We start from the raw sequence: 16,513 nt of genomic DNA on the forward strand, positions 1-16,513 counted from the left end.
TTCTGCCAGACGGTTCCTCATGAAATCACCGCACACAACCTCTCTGTTGGTGTCAGCGTTGTCCTCGTTGTTGACATCATCATCGCCCACATCTGCTTCCATGATGTCACCGGTGGCAAAGCACATGTTGTGTGATAGGGGTGAAGTCTGGGCTCACTTCAAGGGCTTTAAAAAAGATGGCCCTCCAGCGGGTCTTCAGCATGCCAAAGGCCCTCTCGATCACGCACCTGGCCCTGGAATGATGCCTGTTGTAGCGGGCCTCAACTGGAGAGGCAACAGGCTCACGGTAGGGGGACATGATGGTGATGGGTGATGTCAGGCAGGGGTACCCTCCATCTCCCAGGATGCACCGGCCTTCAGGTGGGTATAACTGCCTGCTGTAAATGGCACTGTTCTTTAGGGTCCTTGCATCATGGACAGATCCAGGAAAGCCGACACAGATGTCTAGGAGCTTTCCTCTGTGGTCACATACAGCCTGGAGCTGGACTGAATGGAATAATTTCCTGTTAAAATAACAGGCTGCATTGACTGCTGGGGGCTTTATACGGATGTGGCAACCGTCAATAGCTCCGACTGCCATCCGAAAAGCAGGAGAGCCTGCAAGCCTGGCAAACCCTGCAACCACCTCGTCCAACTCTTCACCCTGAGGGAGACGCACCATCATTTTTAGCAGGCCAAGGATAGCCCTGCTGACCTTGTGCACAACCCTGTGCACAGTCGATTTAGGGATGTCGAATGCTGAGGACACAACCTTATAGGACGCAGCATGGGCCAGCCAGTACAAGAACATCACCACCTCTATGTCTTTTGACCATCCATGATCAACCTGATAAGGCAGTGCCTCTATGAGGTTGATTATGGATTGTCTGGTCAGGCGCAGATAGGGGTGGAGGTCAGACTCCCTGTCCAGAAACATCCTCAGGATGGGGGCCGTTGCATTCAGCTGACAGTATGGTGTGGGGTTATCAGGCTACAAAACAATAAATAAAAAGGCTCTAGTACAGTGTCATGCAAGTGTCTTTTTTTATGTATTTCTTTTGATGTTTCTGTCTTAGATTTATACCTTACTATAAACCCTTATGAAAATAAACAACTTTTACTACACTAACCATAGTTTAACCACACTGACGTATTTGTAGTAATACTGTGGCTGTACAAATGTTAACTTTATTAGTCCAACCAAAGAAACATGGTTACTACACTTTTACTATAGTAAAAGCATGGTTCATTTTCATCTGGGTATTTTTGAGTATTATACACAAGTATAAAATTAAGTATAAAATACATTAAACAATAGTTAAACTTTAACTTTATAAACTTTAAATATTTCAACTTTAAAATAAGTAGCTTTTGTTACACACATTGCACATGAACGTCAGAACCAGCCGCCTCACAAATGACCTGCGTTTGGTTCTACGACGTCGCCCTGCTTCACTCTTCAATTTGGTAGAACACATTGTAAAATGTATTGTGGAAAAAACGATGAGAAAAAAGATGGGAATAGTAAATAAAATTATATTGTACATATAAGAATGAATGAAATGTAAAATGTTTTGTTAACAGTCGCGGTGTGCGTAACTAGGCAACCACGTTCTCGTTCACGTTGCATGACGTCATCGAAGTATGTCCCAGAACGTGCATACTCTTTTGCTACACACTCAAAAGTATGTACTTTTTCCTCACAAAAAAAGTACATACTTTTAGGTCGTAGTATAAGTAGGCGAATTGGGACTCAGCCTTTGTGTCTGTGTTCTGTGCTGTGGGCGTGGCCTCTGATCACCTCTGATTCGATCATCAGCGCCAGCTGATACTGATAAAGCCTTCCTATTTATTGCCCTTGTCTTTCGTCTTGTGTTTGTTTCTGAACAGATTCTGTTCCTGCTCTGGATCCTGCTGACTCTTCACCTGCACTTACCACGATCACCGGGTCCCTGCGTCACTGCTTATAGACTTCTGCTGCATTTTGACTTTCTACCTGTTCATTATTTACACTCATTAAACTGCTTTTACTTGCAATTGTGTACTCCACTATTTGAAACATGACACTAAAGTGATAACTGATAAAACAATGTATTTTACAAATAGATCGAAATTGTATCCAACATCCTTTCTTTACTCCTGGTCCAGAATTTGGTAAGATCAGTAAATACACAAACACACAATACATCAGCATAAAGCAGAGGTCACAAAACTATATATTTTTTTTCAGGTTAATGCGTTTACATACTGCACGAAATTGTAGTAAGAGACAAAAAACTAAAAAGTCGACCTTATTCCAACCAACATGCGTTATTGGTTTATTAGGCATAATCGGATGTTTTTAAAAGAAAACTGACAGAAAACTAGGTGTTAGTTTCATGGCTGGATGACCGGATTTAGACCTAACTATATTGTCTTTATATAAAGCGCTCATAGGCAAATTTTGCTTTATGTCTTGGAAAAATCTGACATTGAGATATTTTGTTTTTCTTCTATACATATTTGCGAATTTGAAATTATACCCTTGTCTTCCATTGCTCGGACAAACAGCTAGAACCAGCTCAAACTCACGTCATAGGAAATGCAAATATTCTATCACCTTGCCCAAGATCACAGATTGCAGTCTTAACCTACCCTTTCCTGAACAGCTTGCTTTGCATTGTTTAGTTTGTTTCTTGCTGCCACTCTTAGCTCGTTAGTATTTGCAGATGGAAACTTTTTTAAAGTGTACTCTAACTTACCTGCATCACATAAGCTGTATTTTGTTAACAGTAACGCCATCAGCAATGGTCACCTAAAACATAAAAAAATAATAGTAGAACATCCAAAATGGCATTTAAAAAAACAGTAACACTTACAATAAGGTTTCATTAGTTAACTACTTTAGGTAACATGAACTAAGAATGAACAATACTTCTACAGCATTTATTAATCTTCGTTAATGTTAATTTCAACATTTACTAATACATTATTAAAATCAAGTTGTATTCGTTAACATTAGTTAATGCAAAGTGAACTAACTTGAACAATGAACTGCTATATTTTTTTTATTATCAAAGATTACCGGTAGGCGTGGCTTGGGAGTGTCCTCATAGGGCAGCGAAGCAAGTGCATTCTGGGAGTTGTAGTCTTTCATCCACATGAGCCAAAAATTCATTTTCTGGATTTTCTCAGTCTAGAAGGCTCCAAATTCTAAAATAATTTCACATTTCTACTACATAAATGACCCAATTTAAATACACATTCATCTTTCCAGCGGTGAAGTATCCCTTTAATGTTTTTAACGCATTTGAAAATGAAGACTACACATAATCTTATCAGAATGATGAATAAATTATATTAACTGGAATAAACTGTTTACAGAAAGGAAGCAGAGAATGTGACTGATGGAGCTTTGCGTGCTCTTTATACACATAAATGACCTTTTACATACATCCAATAAACAATTTTTAGCATACATATGAAAACCTTTTCCTAATATGATACATAATAACATCTTGCAAAGGGACTACAGATGAAAAATAGCCTTAGGGCTAATTTGGGTACATTTACATTCATGAATGTTGATTAATGTACACTGTCCCTTTTCTGAATGAATAAAAAATACGAAATATACAAACCCAGCCATTATTGAATAATTCTTTAATTAATTAGGTCAGGTGTGATTGTTTATTATGTTGATATATAGGTTGAATCTATCTATGTTGTTTGCCTGATGAAGACCGAATGTCTTGGCTCCTGAAAGCAGAGTGCTGGCTCTGTGTAACTCAGGCCATGTCCACATGCTGCCAGAGCTTTCCCTATCCAATCTTTTTCCCCCTCTGTCTAAAAATCCCCCAGAGGTGTCGTTTTCAGATTTATCCACTCTGGGACCAGGCTTGACAAAACGCAGATACAATACAATTTTTTTTTACATACATAGCTAAATGTGTCTCTGTTCAAGGCCTAAGTCAAGAGTTTTTTAGTTTTTTTGATCGAGTACCTGCCCACGTTGTTAGTTAATGAATAATTCAATTTATGTCAAAACATTGGAATCCTTATGACAAAATGGTAAGAAATTTACCCAGCTTTTACAATTTTATTTTATCAACCAATTGTGCTTTAAAACAACAACTAAACTTACATCATCCTCAATGGGGTCCACTTTGTCTTGCGATGAGTGTGGATGTGCAAGTATGGCTGTTTTTGATGCTTTGCAGGGTGGCTTCTTTCTTCCACACACACACCATACTCTTCACCTCTGAAACAGTGATTCATAAATTGTGCATTATTACATGACATATAGCCTATAACACGCTCTCACAGGTTTATTTTTTTTTAGCATCGTTGGGAGGAATACAATTTACATATGTGGTTTCAACAACCAGTTGCATTTACACCAGTTTTGTCTGGACTCGAAGACCTCCTCCTGAAGTGGTTTGAGCTATCGGATTTTAATCTGCCTCGAATGCGTTCCAGAGAGCATTTACACCAGATCTTTTCATGATCGGATTGCTAAAACACATAAAGTGGCCAGATGTAAACAGCCCCTATAAATCTCTGTCAATTATACCAATGCACTATCTTTACAAAGACTACAAAGAAGACCTGAAATGTTGTTTTACCATTCATGGTGTCCAAGTGAAGAGCGTCTCGGTTACGTATGTAACCCTCGTTCCCTGAGTAGGGAACGTAGACGTTATGTCGGATGACGACGAATGGGGGTTTCGCTTAGAAAGCCTCTCACCTTCGAGTATACAAAACAAGCCAATGGCAAGAAAATGCCATGGGTCTGCGGAATTTGCATAGCGTAAGTCCGCCCCACGTCGTGGTTATATAAGGAAGTACGCTGGCAACATGCAGATGTTTCTTCGCTGAGGAGCCGAGACTGAACTCAGGCGTTCCCAGCGGTACAGCGGAAGTGGCAGGGAGACGTTACGTAGTTCCCTACTCAGGGAACGAGGGTTACATACGTAACCGAGACGTTCCCTTTCGTGGTCACTCCGAGTTACGTCGGATGACGACGAATGGGGTCCCTAGTCTAATCACGCCACCTCAGCTGTCCTCCAGTGCCCTGCGTAAGTCTGAGCTCCCTGTCGTGAGACTAGCACGGACGAAAGAGTCCTACTTAACACAGGAATACCAAGGTACACTGGGAAGCATATCTCAGTGGAAATATGCAATTATGCCCAGCCCGAAGGGGGGGACTTTGAATACACATATGACCCCGAGGGGCTGCATATGGAGTATCACTGGAGTGTCCAGCCGCAGGTGGAATATTTCAACCCCAGGGGTGGCAAGGTGGCTTGCCGAGGGAAAGACACATGCTCAGAGAGGCTTACAGTGGAAATACACATGTGGGGGTCGCCCGGAGGTAGAACCATGCACATGGAGGCACCAAGCCAAGCACGAAAGCTGCCGGTGGCATAACTCTGGCGTTGACGTCGACAGTGCTGGAGGAGACTCAGGGCTTATTAGGCTCACCTGAGGAAAATATCGCACGTATCCCGTCCGTTGAGAGGAATGGCGAGCAAGCGAAGACACCTGAGCAGAATCTAGTACCGGCTAGTTGAAGCGAGTACATGAGAAGAAACTGGCTCCACTCGGAGATTATAGAATCTCGCGAATGTGTTAGCTGTCGCCCAGCCTGCAGCTCTACTAAATGTCTGTTAGCGAGGCGCCATGCGCTAGAGCCCAAGAGGATGCCACACTCTGAGTGGAGTGGGCCGTCACACCAAGGGGGCATGGTCGACCTTGCTGCTGATAAGCCAAAGCAATGGTGTCCACTAAACAGTGAGACAACCTTTGCTTGGAGAGAGCCTTTCCCTTCAGCTTCCCACCATAACCGACAAAGAGCTGGTCTGAGGTCCTGAAACACTGCGTTCTGTCTACGTAAGCACGGAGGGCGCGTACTGGACAGAGCAGTGCCAAGGCTGGGTCTGCCTCCTCCAAGGGCAGAACTTGCAGGTTCAACTGGTCTCGAAAGGGTGTGGTGGGAACCTTGGGCACATATCCAGGCCGGGGTCTCAGGATCACGTGAGAGTTAGCCAGCCCGAATTCCAGGCACGCTTCGTCAACCGAAAATGCCTGCAGGTCCACTACCCTTTTGATGGAGGCCAATGCAACCAGGGGCGCTGTCTTAATTGACAGGAACTTAAGCTCCAGTGATTGCAGAGGCTCAAAGGGAGCACTCTGCAGGGCAGTTAAAACCACTGAGAGGTCCCAAGAGGGTACGAGGGGAGGACGAGGAGGATTCAGTCTCCACGCTCCCCTCAGGAACCTGATGATCAGGTCGTGCACTCCCAGAGACTTATCATCAACTGCATCGTGATGTGTGGCAATAGCGGCAACATACACTTTCAGGGTGGAAGGAGACAGCCTTCGCTCCAACCCTTCTTGCAGGAAGGAAAGCACGACACTGATCGGGCATTTCGTGGGTTCTTGATGTTTAGAAGAACACCAGTTGACGAAGAGGTTCCACTTCAACGCATAGGCATGTCTCGTGGACGATGCTCTAGCGGAAGTGATGGTAGCCACCACCGCTGGTGGTAGGGTACTCAAACCTGCCTCGTCCCGTCCAGGAGCCACACGTGGAGGTTCCAAAGATCGGGACGAGGGTGCCATAGGATGCCCCGTCCCTGAGAAAGCAGGTCCTTCCTCAGGAGAATTGGCCAGGGAGGTGCTGTCGCGAGGAGTACTAGTTCTGGGAATCAGGTCCGGTTGTGCCAATATGGGGCAACCAAAATTACCTGCTCCTCGTCCTCCCTGATCTTGCGCATGGTCTGCGCAAGAAGGCTCACTGGGGGAAACGCATACTTGCATAGGCCCCGCGGCCAGCTGTGCGCCAGTGCATCCGTGCCGAGCGTGCCCTCCATATGAGGAGGTGGCAGGCGAGTTGTGACATACGGCGGGAGAGCAGACCACCTTGACGGTTGATGTACGCTACTGTCGCGGTATTGTCTGATCGGACTAGTACGTGCTGACCCCTAAGCAACGCACGGAAGCGGTGCAGGGCGAGACGTACAGCCAGCAACTCGAGGCAATTGACATGCCAAAGGCGCTGGTGTCCTGTCCAGGAGCCCACGGCAGCATGTCCATTGCACATGGTGCCCCAGCCCGTGGTGGAGGCATCTGTTGATACAACAACATGCCGGGAAACTCGTTCTAAGGGCACTCCGGCCCGTAGAAAACTGAGGTTCGTCCACGGGGTGAAGGTCTGACGGCAGGTCGGAGTCACTGGGACTCGGAGCGTGCCGTGTTGCCATGCCCACCTCGGGACTCGATCGCGAAGCCAAAGCTGAAGCGGTCTCATATCGAGCGGCATTACTGCAGCTGCGGATACCATATGCCCCAGGAGCCTCTGAAATAGTTTCAGTGGAACCGCACTCTTGCCCTTGAACTGACGAAGGAAAGTCAGCAGTGACTGCGTGCGCTCGCTCGTAAGCTGCACGCACATGGCGACCGAGTCGATTTCCATACCGAGAAAAGAGATCCTCTGCACGGGGCAGAGTTTGCTTTTCTCCCAGTTGACCCGAAGGCCCAGACGAGCTAGGTGCCGGAGCACTAGGTCCCTGTGTTCGCAAACCTGGTCTCGAGAGTGAGCTAGGAACAGCCAGTCGTTAGAACAAGGGCTGCCTCGACGACTTCTGTGAAGACGCGAGGAGACAGGGCTAGCCCGAATGGAAGAACCGCGTACTGGTATGCCCGCCCCTCGAAAGCAAACCGAAGAAACGATCTGTGTCGAGGTAAAATGGAGACATAGAAGTAGGCGTCCTTCAAGTCAATCGCTGCAAACCAACCCTGTGGCCGCACACATTCGAAAATGCATTTGGCCGTGAGCATCTTGAACGGCATCCTGTGAAGGGAGCGGCTCAAGACGCGCAGGTCCAGGATTGGTCGTAACCCACCGGACATTTCGGCTGGAGGGACAGTCTCGATCGCACCCTTTGCCAGTAGGGTGGCGACCTCCGCTCTCATGACAGGGGCATTGCCACAGACCATAGTGAAGCGGACTCCCCTGAAGCGGGGAGGAGACCGCGCGAACTGAATCGCGTAGCCGAGCCTGATGGTCCTCATGACCCAGCGGGACAGTCCGGGAAGCTCTAGCCCGGCTCCCAAGAACTGTACAATCAGGGTCATGCGGACCACACACGTACCCTCGGTGGTGCAGCGAGGCGGAATGACCAGCCCAGGCGTGGGTGGCACCGGCCCAAGCTGCCCGTCTAGAGAGTGCTGCTTAGCCTGGCGTTTGGCCAGCTAAGGGGCGGAGACGGGCAATGCCGCCCTCCTGCATCCTCCTCCTGCTCGGGGCCGGTGAAGGCTCGAGGGGAGGAGCCGCAGGGAGGCAGCCTCGGCGGGAAGCAGACTAAGGAGACCGCACGGACGGATGACCGTTGGTGCAGAAGGCCTCAGTCCGCTTCAGGGAGGGTTGAAGACTGTTGGGTGCAGTCCTCAACCACACCGCCGAGCAAGCCGCCCGTCTCAAGAATACTGCCTAGCCAGGTATTTAGCCGGCTAGGGGGCGGAGATGGGCGGTGCCTCTCCTGCTCGGGTCCAGTGAAGGCTCGAGGGGAGGAGCCACAGGGAGGCGGCCTCAGCGGGAAGCAGACTAAGGAGACCGCACGGACGGATGACCGTTGATGCAGAAGGCCTCAGTCTGCTTCTGGAGGGTCGAAGACTGTAGGGTACAGTCCTCAACCACACCGCCGAGGAGCCCAGCCTGGGACAAGGGGGAGCTGAGAAAATGAATTCTCAGACCCCCTCACATCAACCTGGCTGAGCCCATTCCTGGACCACACCTGTGGACATCACCTGGCCCAGGGATCACGCAGGTACCGATGTCGCCGTAGAGCGAGGTCAGTAGTGTGCGTGGCGGATCGACCAGCCCGGACATGGGAGGCATAGCGTCCCTGCGTGGGGGCGTGGTCGAGTTTCCGCGTTCTGTCAGTGTTGGCCAGGGAAGGACCAGCATTCCACGGCGGGCTGGTCTGACAGAACTCCTGAGTCAGCACTGCCTCGAAGGCGACACACAGCACTGCATGCCTGTGCCACGATAGTGACAGAACATACAGCCCATGATTGCCACGCGATCGAGTGCAGCGAAGGTGAAAAATAAATAATGGGTGTTGCCACCGCCCACCAAGCCTTCCCTCATCCAGCCATACTCCTCCTCGCTCAAGGCCAGCTGAGTTGGTTGGTCTTTGTGGGAAGAAATCTGTGGAAACAGCGACAAACGAGCGGCGTCAGAGAGAGAGAGAGAGAGAGATAAAACCACTCACACTGATGACGTAGCAACCGTCCATGGCAGCCTTCTGCACTGCCTCCACCTCCCCAATGGTCATGTTTTGGAACACCCCACCGCGTTGACCATACATGCAGGCCAGGCAGGCGGTGAGGTGCCCATAAAAGGACCACTGGTCCTTCCTGTCGCCCGTCACTTTGAGGCGGGCTGTGAGAAAAAAGGGAGAAGCGTTAGGGGGCGTGTGGAACGCAGAGGTTTGTGAGGTGAGTGGAGGCAAAAACTTACCCAGGACTTCAGGGATGACAGTCTTGGCGGAGGCAACGCACTGGCGGAGAGTGACCTTGGGGATGAGATGGCCCTCCTTGGCCTGTTTGACCTCCACTCTCCACCTCACTGAGCGAATCATGGCCTTTATTTCTCGGTTTAAGCCAACCATAGCGGTGCGGAAGAGCCAGCAGGTGTCACGTAGGCCAGGAACTGGGCCATGTTTTTCAGGTACGTGTGTACAGTCGGCTCCACGATCTTGGCATGGTTGAGAGAGTTGTGCCAAGACCGCATCTCGCCGTCTGATTAAGAAAACCCAGGATGGAGAGGTCGGTGTGCCCCGCCACCATGAACGCTGTGAAGTTGCATATCCTGAACACAATCGACCCCACATTATTTACCAGCCTCGGAGTGGGGTCGGCGCCCTCCTGGTGGCCCCGGAACTCCTCGGGGAGGACATCAGCGAAAAGAGAAAACACACAAAAACAATGGGGTCAGAACAAAAACAATGGGGTCGGAACATCGGCTGCAGAGCGAGGGAGAAGCAATAGAGCGCGGTACTCACTCAGAGCCGCCACGTGGTCGGGGAACTGAGACGGCTGGGGGGCGGGAGGCTGGTCCCAGGGGGATAATAATCTTAGATACTTTACTATAAGCATTAGCCAGCACTTTTAAATTTGCTTTGATTTCAGGCGCTCTGGCTCCCGGCAAACATGTGACTATGGTGGCTGGTGTCTCTATTTTCACGTTCCGTGTAATACAATCGCCAATAACTAGGGCACAATCAACAGGATTTTCAGTGGGTGTTTCACTGAGTGGGGAGAGCCTGTTTAATGTTGTTATCGGAACGGAAGAGCGGTGTTTTGTCCCGCGACTACAGCGTCTCACGGTCACCCAGTTTCCCTGCTGCACGGGCTCTACTTCAGCCGGAACCGAACAATGTACAGAGTTCACTAAACTAGTCGCATCCAAAGCAGTATCTAAAGCCCTTGCATTCTTACTATCCTCGATTAAAAGTTTGGATGCGTGTCTCTAGTTCTGAAATCTTCTCTGTCAGCCTCCATTTATCACATGTAAATCCTTCATTGCTGACAGAGAAGGTTATACTATACATGTGACACGAAGTGCAAGTGACAATAACAGAAGACATTACTCACCGTGTTTGTTGACTGATCCTACTCACCACAGTTGTTTGATAGACTCGTAAAAGGTGCGAGAAAAAAAAAAAAGACGGCTAGCATGGATGGCAGGTTAACAGGCTAGCGAGATACTAGCGTGTTGTGCTAGCAATACCGATTTAGATAAAAGCTAGCGATGTCAGATTAATATGATAGGCAATATTAGACAATATCTAATTATGTTGATGAATAAGTTAAATTTTGCAAATAAGAACAGCAAGGAATGATAGTAAATAGAGATTCAAAACAGAAAGCTATACGGAGCTTACAGACACAAACCAGCAGCAAGGCAGACAGGAGCAATCGATCACTTTGATGCAACTTAATCACAATCTCTCATTGAAGCAAAATCCGCTGATCAGCAAGGCACAGTGCACGTGTGTCGAATGTGTTCATCCTGAGCTTTAATGGAAATTGTAAATTGGGTCAATGTAACTCAATTAAGTTAAAACAGCATTCCCCTGTTTTGTTACGTCACACCTGATTGAATTTGGTTACAACAACAAAATTATAATTTATAGGTAGAAATAGCCTACCCCCTTGAAGCAACAACTGCACATGTTCACTTTTACAGAGTAGTTCACTATTAGCTAATCAGTAACTACTATTTTTTCATAACTCTCAGAGAACTACTAAGAACTATATTATGAATGATGCATAATATATAATTAATCCTAAAGTGAAGATCATGGTAACCCACTATAGTTTTACAAACTCACTGTAAGCTTCTGAGTTTGTTGCAGTCTGTAAAGTAATTCCTTCTGATGGATTTAGATGGACGGCTTCCACCGCCTCGATCACAGGATTCACTGACGCTCCTTCAGTGCCAGCTTAGGCCCCATCCACACTACTGCGTTTTCGTTTAGAAACGGAGAATTAAAACGAATACGATCTCCGTCCACACCAGCGTTTTAGCTGCGTATTAGAATTGATCTCCATCCACATTAAAACGACTGAAAACGCGGATCACGTGACCATTCACCAACACTGGGCATGCGCATGCCGGTGTAAACACAACTTCATTGATAAAATTATCCCACCATGCACCACCATCTTCCCGGGTTAACCCAAACCCGACGCTCCATGTACGGTCGATACCGCCGCTGCACACGGGAATTGTTACAGATCGCTCGAATGATAGCTTGCCTCCGGCGCATGTAGGTAGTTATAGCATTGTAAAATGCAGAATTTACTTGCACAAAAGCTGCAAGCAAAGATATTACGCCATGACTGATGACACCCAATCATAGAGCCGAGCGTGAGCCTCTACTACGTCATCGTTTCTAAAGTCCTCCGTTTTGACCCGTCCACACTAAAACGCCCTCCGGAGATTCGAAACGAAAAACGGGTCGGCAGTGTTTCTAAACTTCTCCGTTTTGGGTCTCCGTTTTTGCCGTTTTAGTGTGGACGGGAGGTGCAAACGTAGCAAAAGGTCTCCGTTTTTAAACGAAAACGCAGTAGTGTGGACGGGGCCTTTGACTCACACACTCTTTCTCTTTCTTTCTTTGGCCAGCCTATGTATAAAACTCTAGTTCCGCCACTGTTTTCAGTGAGAATGACTCAGCATATGCATGCAGGAATAATGTTTCATCCACCATATGATGACAGGCTGAAATCCAATATGATTATACAAACTGTCTTGATTCTTATTGAATTATCTGGTTGTTCAAATGACTAACGTCAAAGGAGAAGATTGTGATGTGTTTTGGTAATGAACTGCTCTTATTGCATGTCACGAAGTGCTCTCTGCAGGAAGGTCCAGGTCCTAGCAAATCTATTTAAGATTATAGAACTGTCCAGATGTAATTATATTCTTCCTCTTAACGTTTCAAAGGTTGTCTGTAGTCTAAATAATCACATATTACAGATTTAAAAGTGAAATTTCAAGTTTCTCCATTTGTGGTGACAAACGCTCACCTTGATAATGTCCGTTTAATAATGATTTTTTTCCCCCTTTGTAATGCCTGCCTCGATAATACAAATTTAAGGTAACACTTTATAATAAGGTTCATTAGTTAACATTAGTTAACTACTTTAGTTAACATTAACTAAAGATGAACAATACTTTAACAGCATTTATGAATCTTTGTTCATTTCAACATTTACTAATACATTATTAAAATAAAAAGATGTATTTGTTAACATGAGTTAATGCACTGTGAACTAACATGAACAAACAATGAACAGCTGGATTTGTATTAACTAACATTAACAAAGATTAATAAATGTATCATGGTTAATTTGTGTTGGTTAATACATTAACTAATGTTAACAAATGAATCCTTATAGTAAAGTTACCAAATTAACATATAAACAATAGTGCTCATCCAGTCTATATTCATGCTCATAAATCACATAATTATTCATTCATTAAAAATATGGTTTATAACGTGTCTTGATTGTGCATATCCAGTAAATGTCTCCATCTGCTGGTTCATCTTATTTAAACAGGGTTTCAGTCTGTCCAAGGTCTTGGTGCAGATGATTACCACATATTTAGAGACAATTTTAACATCTGCATGATTGTGATGCATACATTTTGATGGGAAATAATTTGCTAGGGAATTTAGTTAGCAAAGTTTTTTACATTATTAGAGTCCCAGTCAAAGAGATACATCTGAATTACACTATATAATTCAATGAATTAAAAAAAGTATAGAACTTGAATTCAGACTGAATGATTCTGCTCAGTTGGTTATGATGAATAATGGATATGTTTAAAATATAAATCTAAATACTGGAAATATTAAATACCACACCCATGTTAACAGGTCAGAGCTTTCACACTGCGCGCGCGGTCCGGCGAGTCTTCCAGGAGCGGTGTGTATACAGCAGTGCAGAGATCGATTCACACGAGTCTGTACTTCTGCTGTGTGCACGCGCTGAATTAAAGTGACAGCGCAGGGTTCCTGGTCAAAATGAACACAGATTGACTTGAAAATGTAGTAATCTCACCATAAATGTATTTAATTAAATACTTTTTTTCACAGTCATCTTTTTACTTTAAAACCAGGGTAAAGCAAGGTAAACTACAATTTACCTCAACAAGGCAACATAATGAACAACACTCGTCTCATTCGTGGAGGTGGAAAAACAAGTTCTTTGTGACATGCAAGATTTATTGTATTAAAATTTAAATGCAAAAGAAAAGGCATGAGAGTCGGCTGCTTTTGTCAATTTTAAGTTTTAATTTAAAATGTTTGCGATTTTATTATAAGTACATGGTTAAATATTTTACCTCTTGCTTGAGCAACTGAATATATAGATCTATATAGAAGTAGCATTGAATAATACGTTGTTTAAATTGTGTTTAAACATCTATTAAAGAGTGTAGGCCTATATGTGGAGAACAAAGAGAATCGCAATGCTGACAAACTTATTTTAAATAAAAGTAGCTGATAACTTCTGGACTTGAAATACAAATAGTGAGTATGTGTTTGTGGTCCAGCCATGGATCAGTCACTGCAAACGCAGCATATGTGAAAGCACTATAGCGCGCGCTGCTCCTGCACTGCATACACACTGCAACACACACCGCATACACACTGCAACACACACCGCATACACACTGCACACGGAGGATGTGTGAAAGCACTATAGCGCGCGCTGCTCCTGCACTGCATACACACTGCAACACACACACTGCACACGGAGGATGTGTGAAAGCACTATAGCGCGCGCTGCTCCTGCACTGCATACACACTGCAACACACACCGCATACACACTGCACACGGAGGATGTGTGAAAGCACTATAGCGCGCGCTGCTCCTGCACTGCAAACACACTGCAACACACACCGCAAACACACTGCAACACACACCGCATACACACTGCAACACACACCGCATACACACTGCAACACACACCGCATACACACTGCACACGGAGGATGTGTGAAAGCACTATAGCACGCGCTGCTCCTGCACTGCATACACACTGCAACACACACCGCATACACACTGCACACGGAGGATGTGTGAAAGCACTATAGCGCGCGCTGCTCCTGCACTGCATACACACTGCAACACACACCGCAAACACACTGCAACACACACCGCATACACACTGCATACGGAGGATGTGTGAAACGGGCGTTATACTTGTCAGATGAGTTTCACAGACTGGTAATGTCAACAAATTGCTGTATCAAAAACATACTGTGACACCACTGTGTCGTATCGAACCGAACCGTTAATTTTGTGAACCGTTACACCCATATTTATTACAGATGTTGATTGCCTTGATCCTTCTACGTTCACCCAGGAAAAGCACACAATCTGTAAGAAATATATAAATAAAAACGATAAATGGAATTGAGATTTAAGATTAACTTACCTTAGTTTTGAAATAATAATAATGCATTTTTAAAAATGAAAAGACATATAAATGACACAAGAATGTAGGACTCTGTGTCATTCATTAAGTCTCTGGCTGAATGTGCTCCTGTAGCTCTCCGAAACACTGTAGAGGGCTCCAGACGTTCTCCATGATGGTGGAGATTGGAAAACATTAATATTAACACTCAATTGGCAGGTTTTTCTGGGTGGTGGTGTACTGGTGTCAGGAAGGGTCGACCCACGATGAGGTGACAAAATGAACAGGGTTCATTCTTTGAGGGGCATGAATATGCTCACTATATTTCATGGAAGTGTACCCGATTGATTTGGATTTGCTTTAAAGTGTTAAATGAGGGGATTGTCTAGGCCACCAGTGGAGAGATGAAGCTGACCGAAAATCAACATTGATATGTTTGTCTTTTCAACACTGATCCAATATTGTATAGCATTGAATTTTCAAACTCAACCAAAACGATGATTCTGATGGAATTTCAACATTTAATCAATGTCACCTTGCTATCTGGGTTTGGTTTAAGCAGGGTGAAACATGCATTTGATGTTATGATTAGAATAGATTAAGAATAGTAACTTATGGAGAAGGTTTCGAAAAGTTACAATAATTCACAACAAATGGATTTAAGTTCACTAAACAAACTTAAGTGTCAAATCGGTCATCAAAACGTACAGCTGACAGAATGTTATAATATAAATGACCTTATCCCATGCTGTGCCATCCTCCGACGAACTGTTCTCTCACACACTCCACATAAACGAGCTGTAGCCTATCTCCAGCGGTGTGTGTGTGCTAAAGGAGCTGTGCCTCGATCTCATGTGAAGGTTAAGGTGGACGTCCCATGTGTCTCTCCGTTTCTGAGCGCATGTGAAGCTGGATCAAGGTCTCCATCCATCCATATCAGCATTGATCTGCACTAAATCATCGACCACACGGTCCCAGCGAACAGGGGGCAGTCGCTTGATCTATTTCATTTCACAACGCAAATCATTAGCAATGGTACTTAAAAAACCCGCCATATTTAACAAAACTAGTATCCACAGTAGTAGCCTACAGCCGTCACGAGACCGATCCTGTTTACCCAATCCTGCACTGAGAGAGTTAGGACCGCCTACCTTATTAACATACGTACACATACATAAATACATGTAGAAATGCATACATAAATGTAAAAATACATAAATAAATGAAGAAAAAATGTAGCATAACACAAATGCTACAATAATAGCACAATTAAAAATTATACTTTTGACAAAATTATTTATTTATGTATTCCTTAATTTACGCATATCTGCATTTATTTATTTATTATTTCAGAATTTAATCATTTATTTATTCATTCATTTATTTATGTATTTCTGCATTTATTTACTTATGTATTTCAGCATTTATGCATTTCTAAATGTATTTATTTAATTCTGCATTTACGTATAATTTATGAATTAATTAATTTATACTTAAGTCATTTCTCATCCTCCATATAATACAGCCGACTATATGTCCGGCGAATATCCCACCTAA

General features: G+C 45.0%; 1 protein-coding gene and 1 long non-coding RNA gene across 2 annotated transcripts; both read right to left on the minus strand.

Moving 5' to 3' along the window:
- Window positions 1-106: 106 nt before the first annotated feature.
- LOC309481288 (putative nuclease HARBI1) lies at window positions 107-916 on the minus strand (the record flags this gene model as incomplete). The annotated part of the gene is made up of 1 exon (XM_082146157.1): window positions 107-916. The coding sequence occupies one exon, from the start codon at window positions 914-916 to the stop codon at window positions 107-109; it is 810 nt and encodes a 269-aa protein (XP_082002283.1).
- Window positions 917-2,720: 1,804 nt separating this feature from the next.
- LOC309480058 lies at window positions 2,721-4,860 on the minus strand. Its single transcript, XR_014199523.1, has 3 exons — window positions 4,103-4,860; window positions 3,044-3,171; window positions 2,721-2,773 (listed from the first exon to the last, which is right to left on the minus strand). It is a non-coding gene; the product is annotated as an uncharacterized lncRNA (long non-coding RNA).
- Between the last annotated feature and the right edge of the window lie 11,653 nt (window positions 4,861-16,513).

Source organism: Leuciscus leuciscus (genome assembly GCF_965113295.1).
Source record: "Leuciscus leuciscus genome assembly, chromosome: 18".
Lineage (NCBI taxonomy): Eukaryota > Metazoa > Chordata > Actinopteri > Cypriniformes > Leuciscidae > Leuciscus > Leuciscus leuciscus.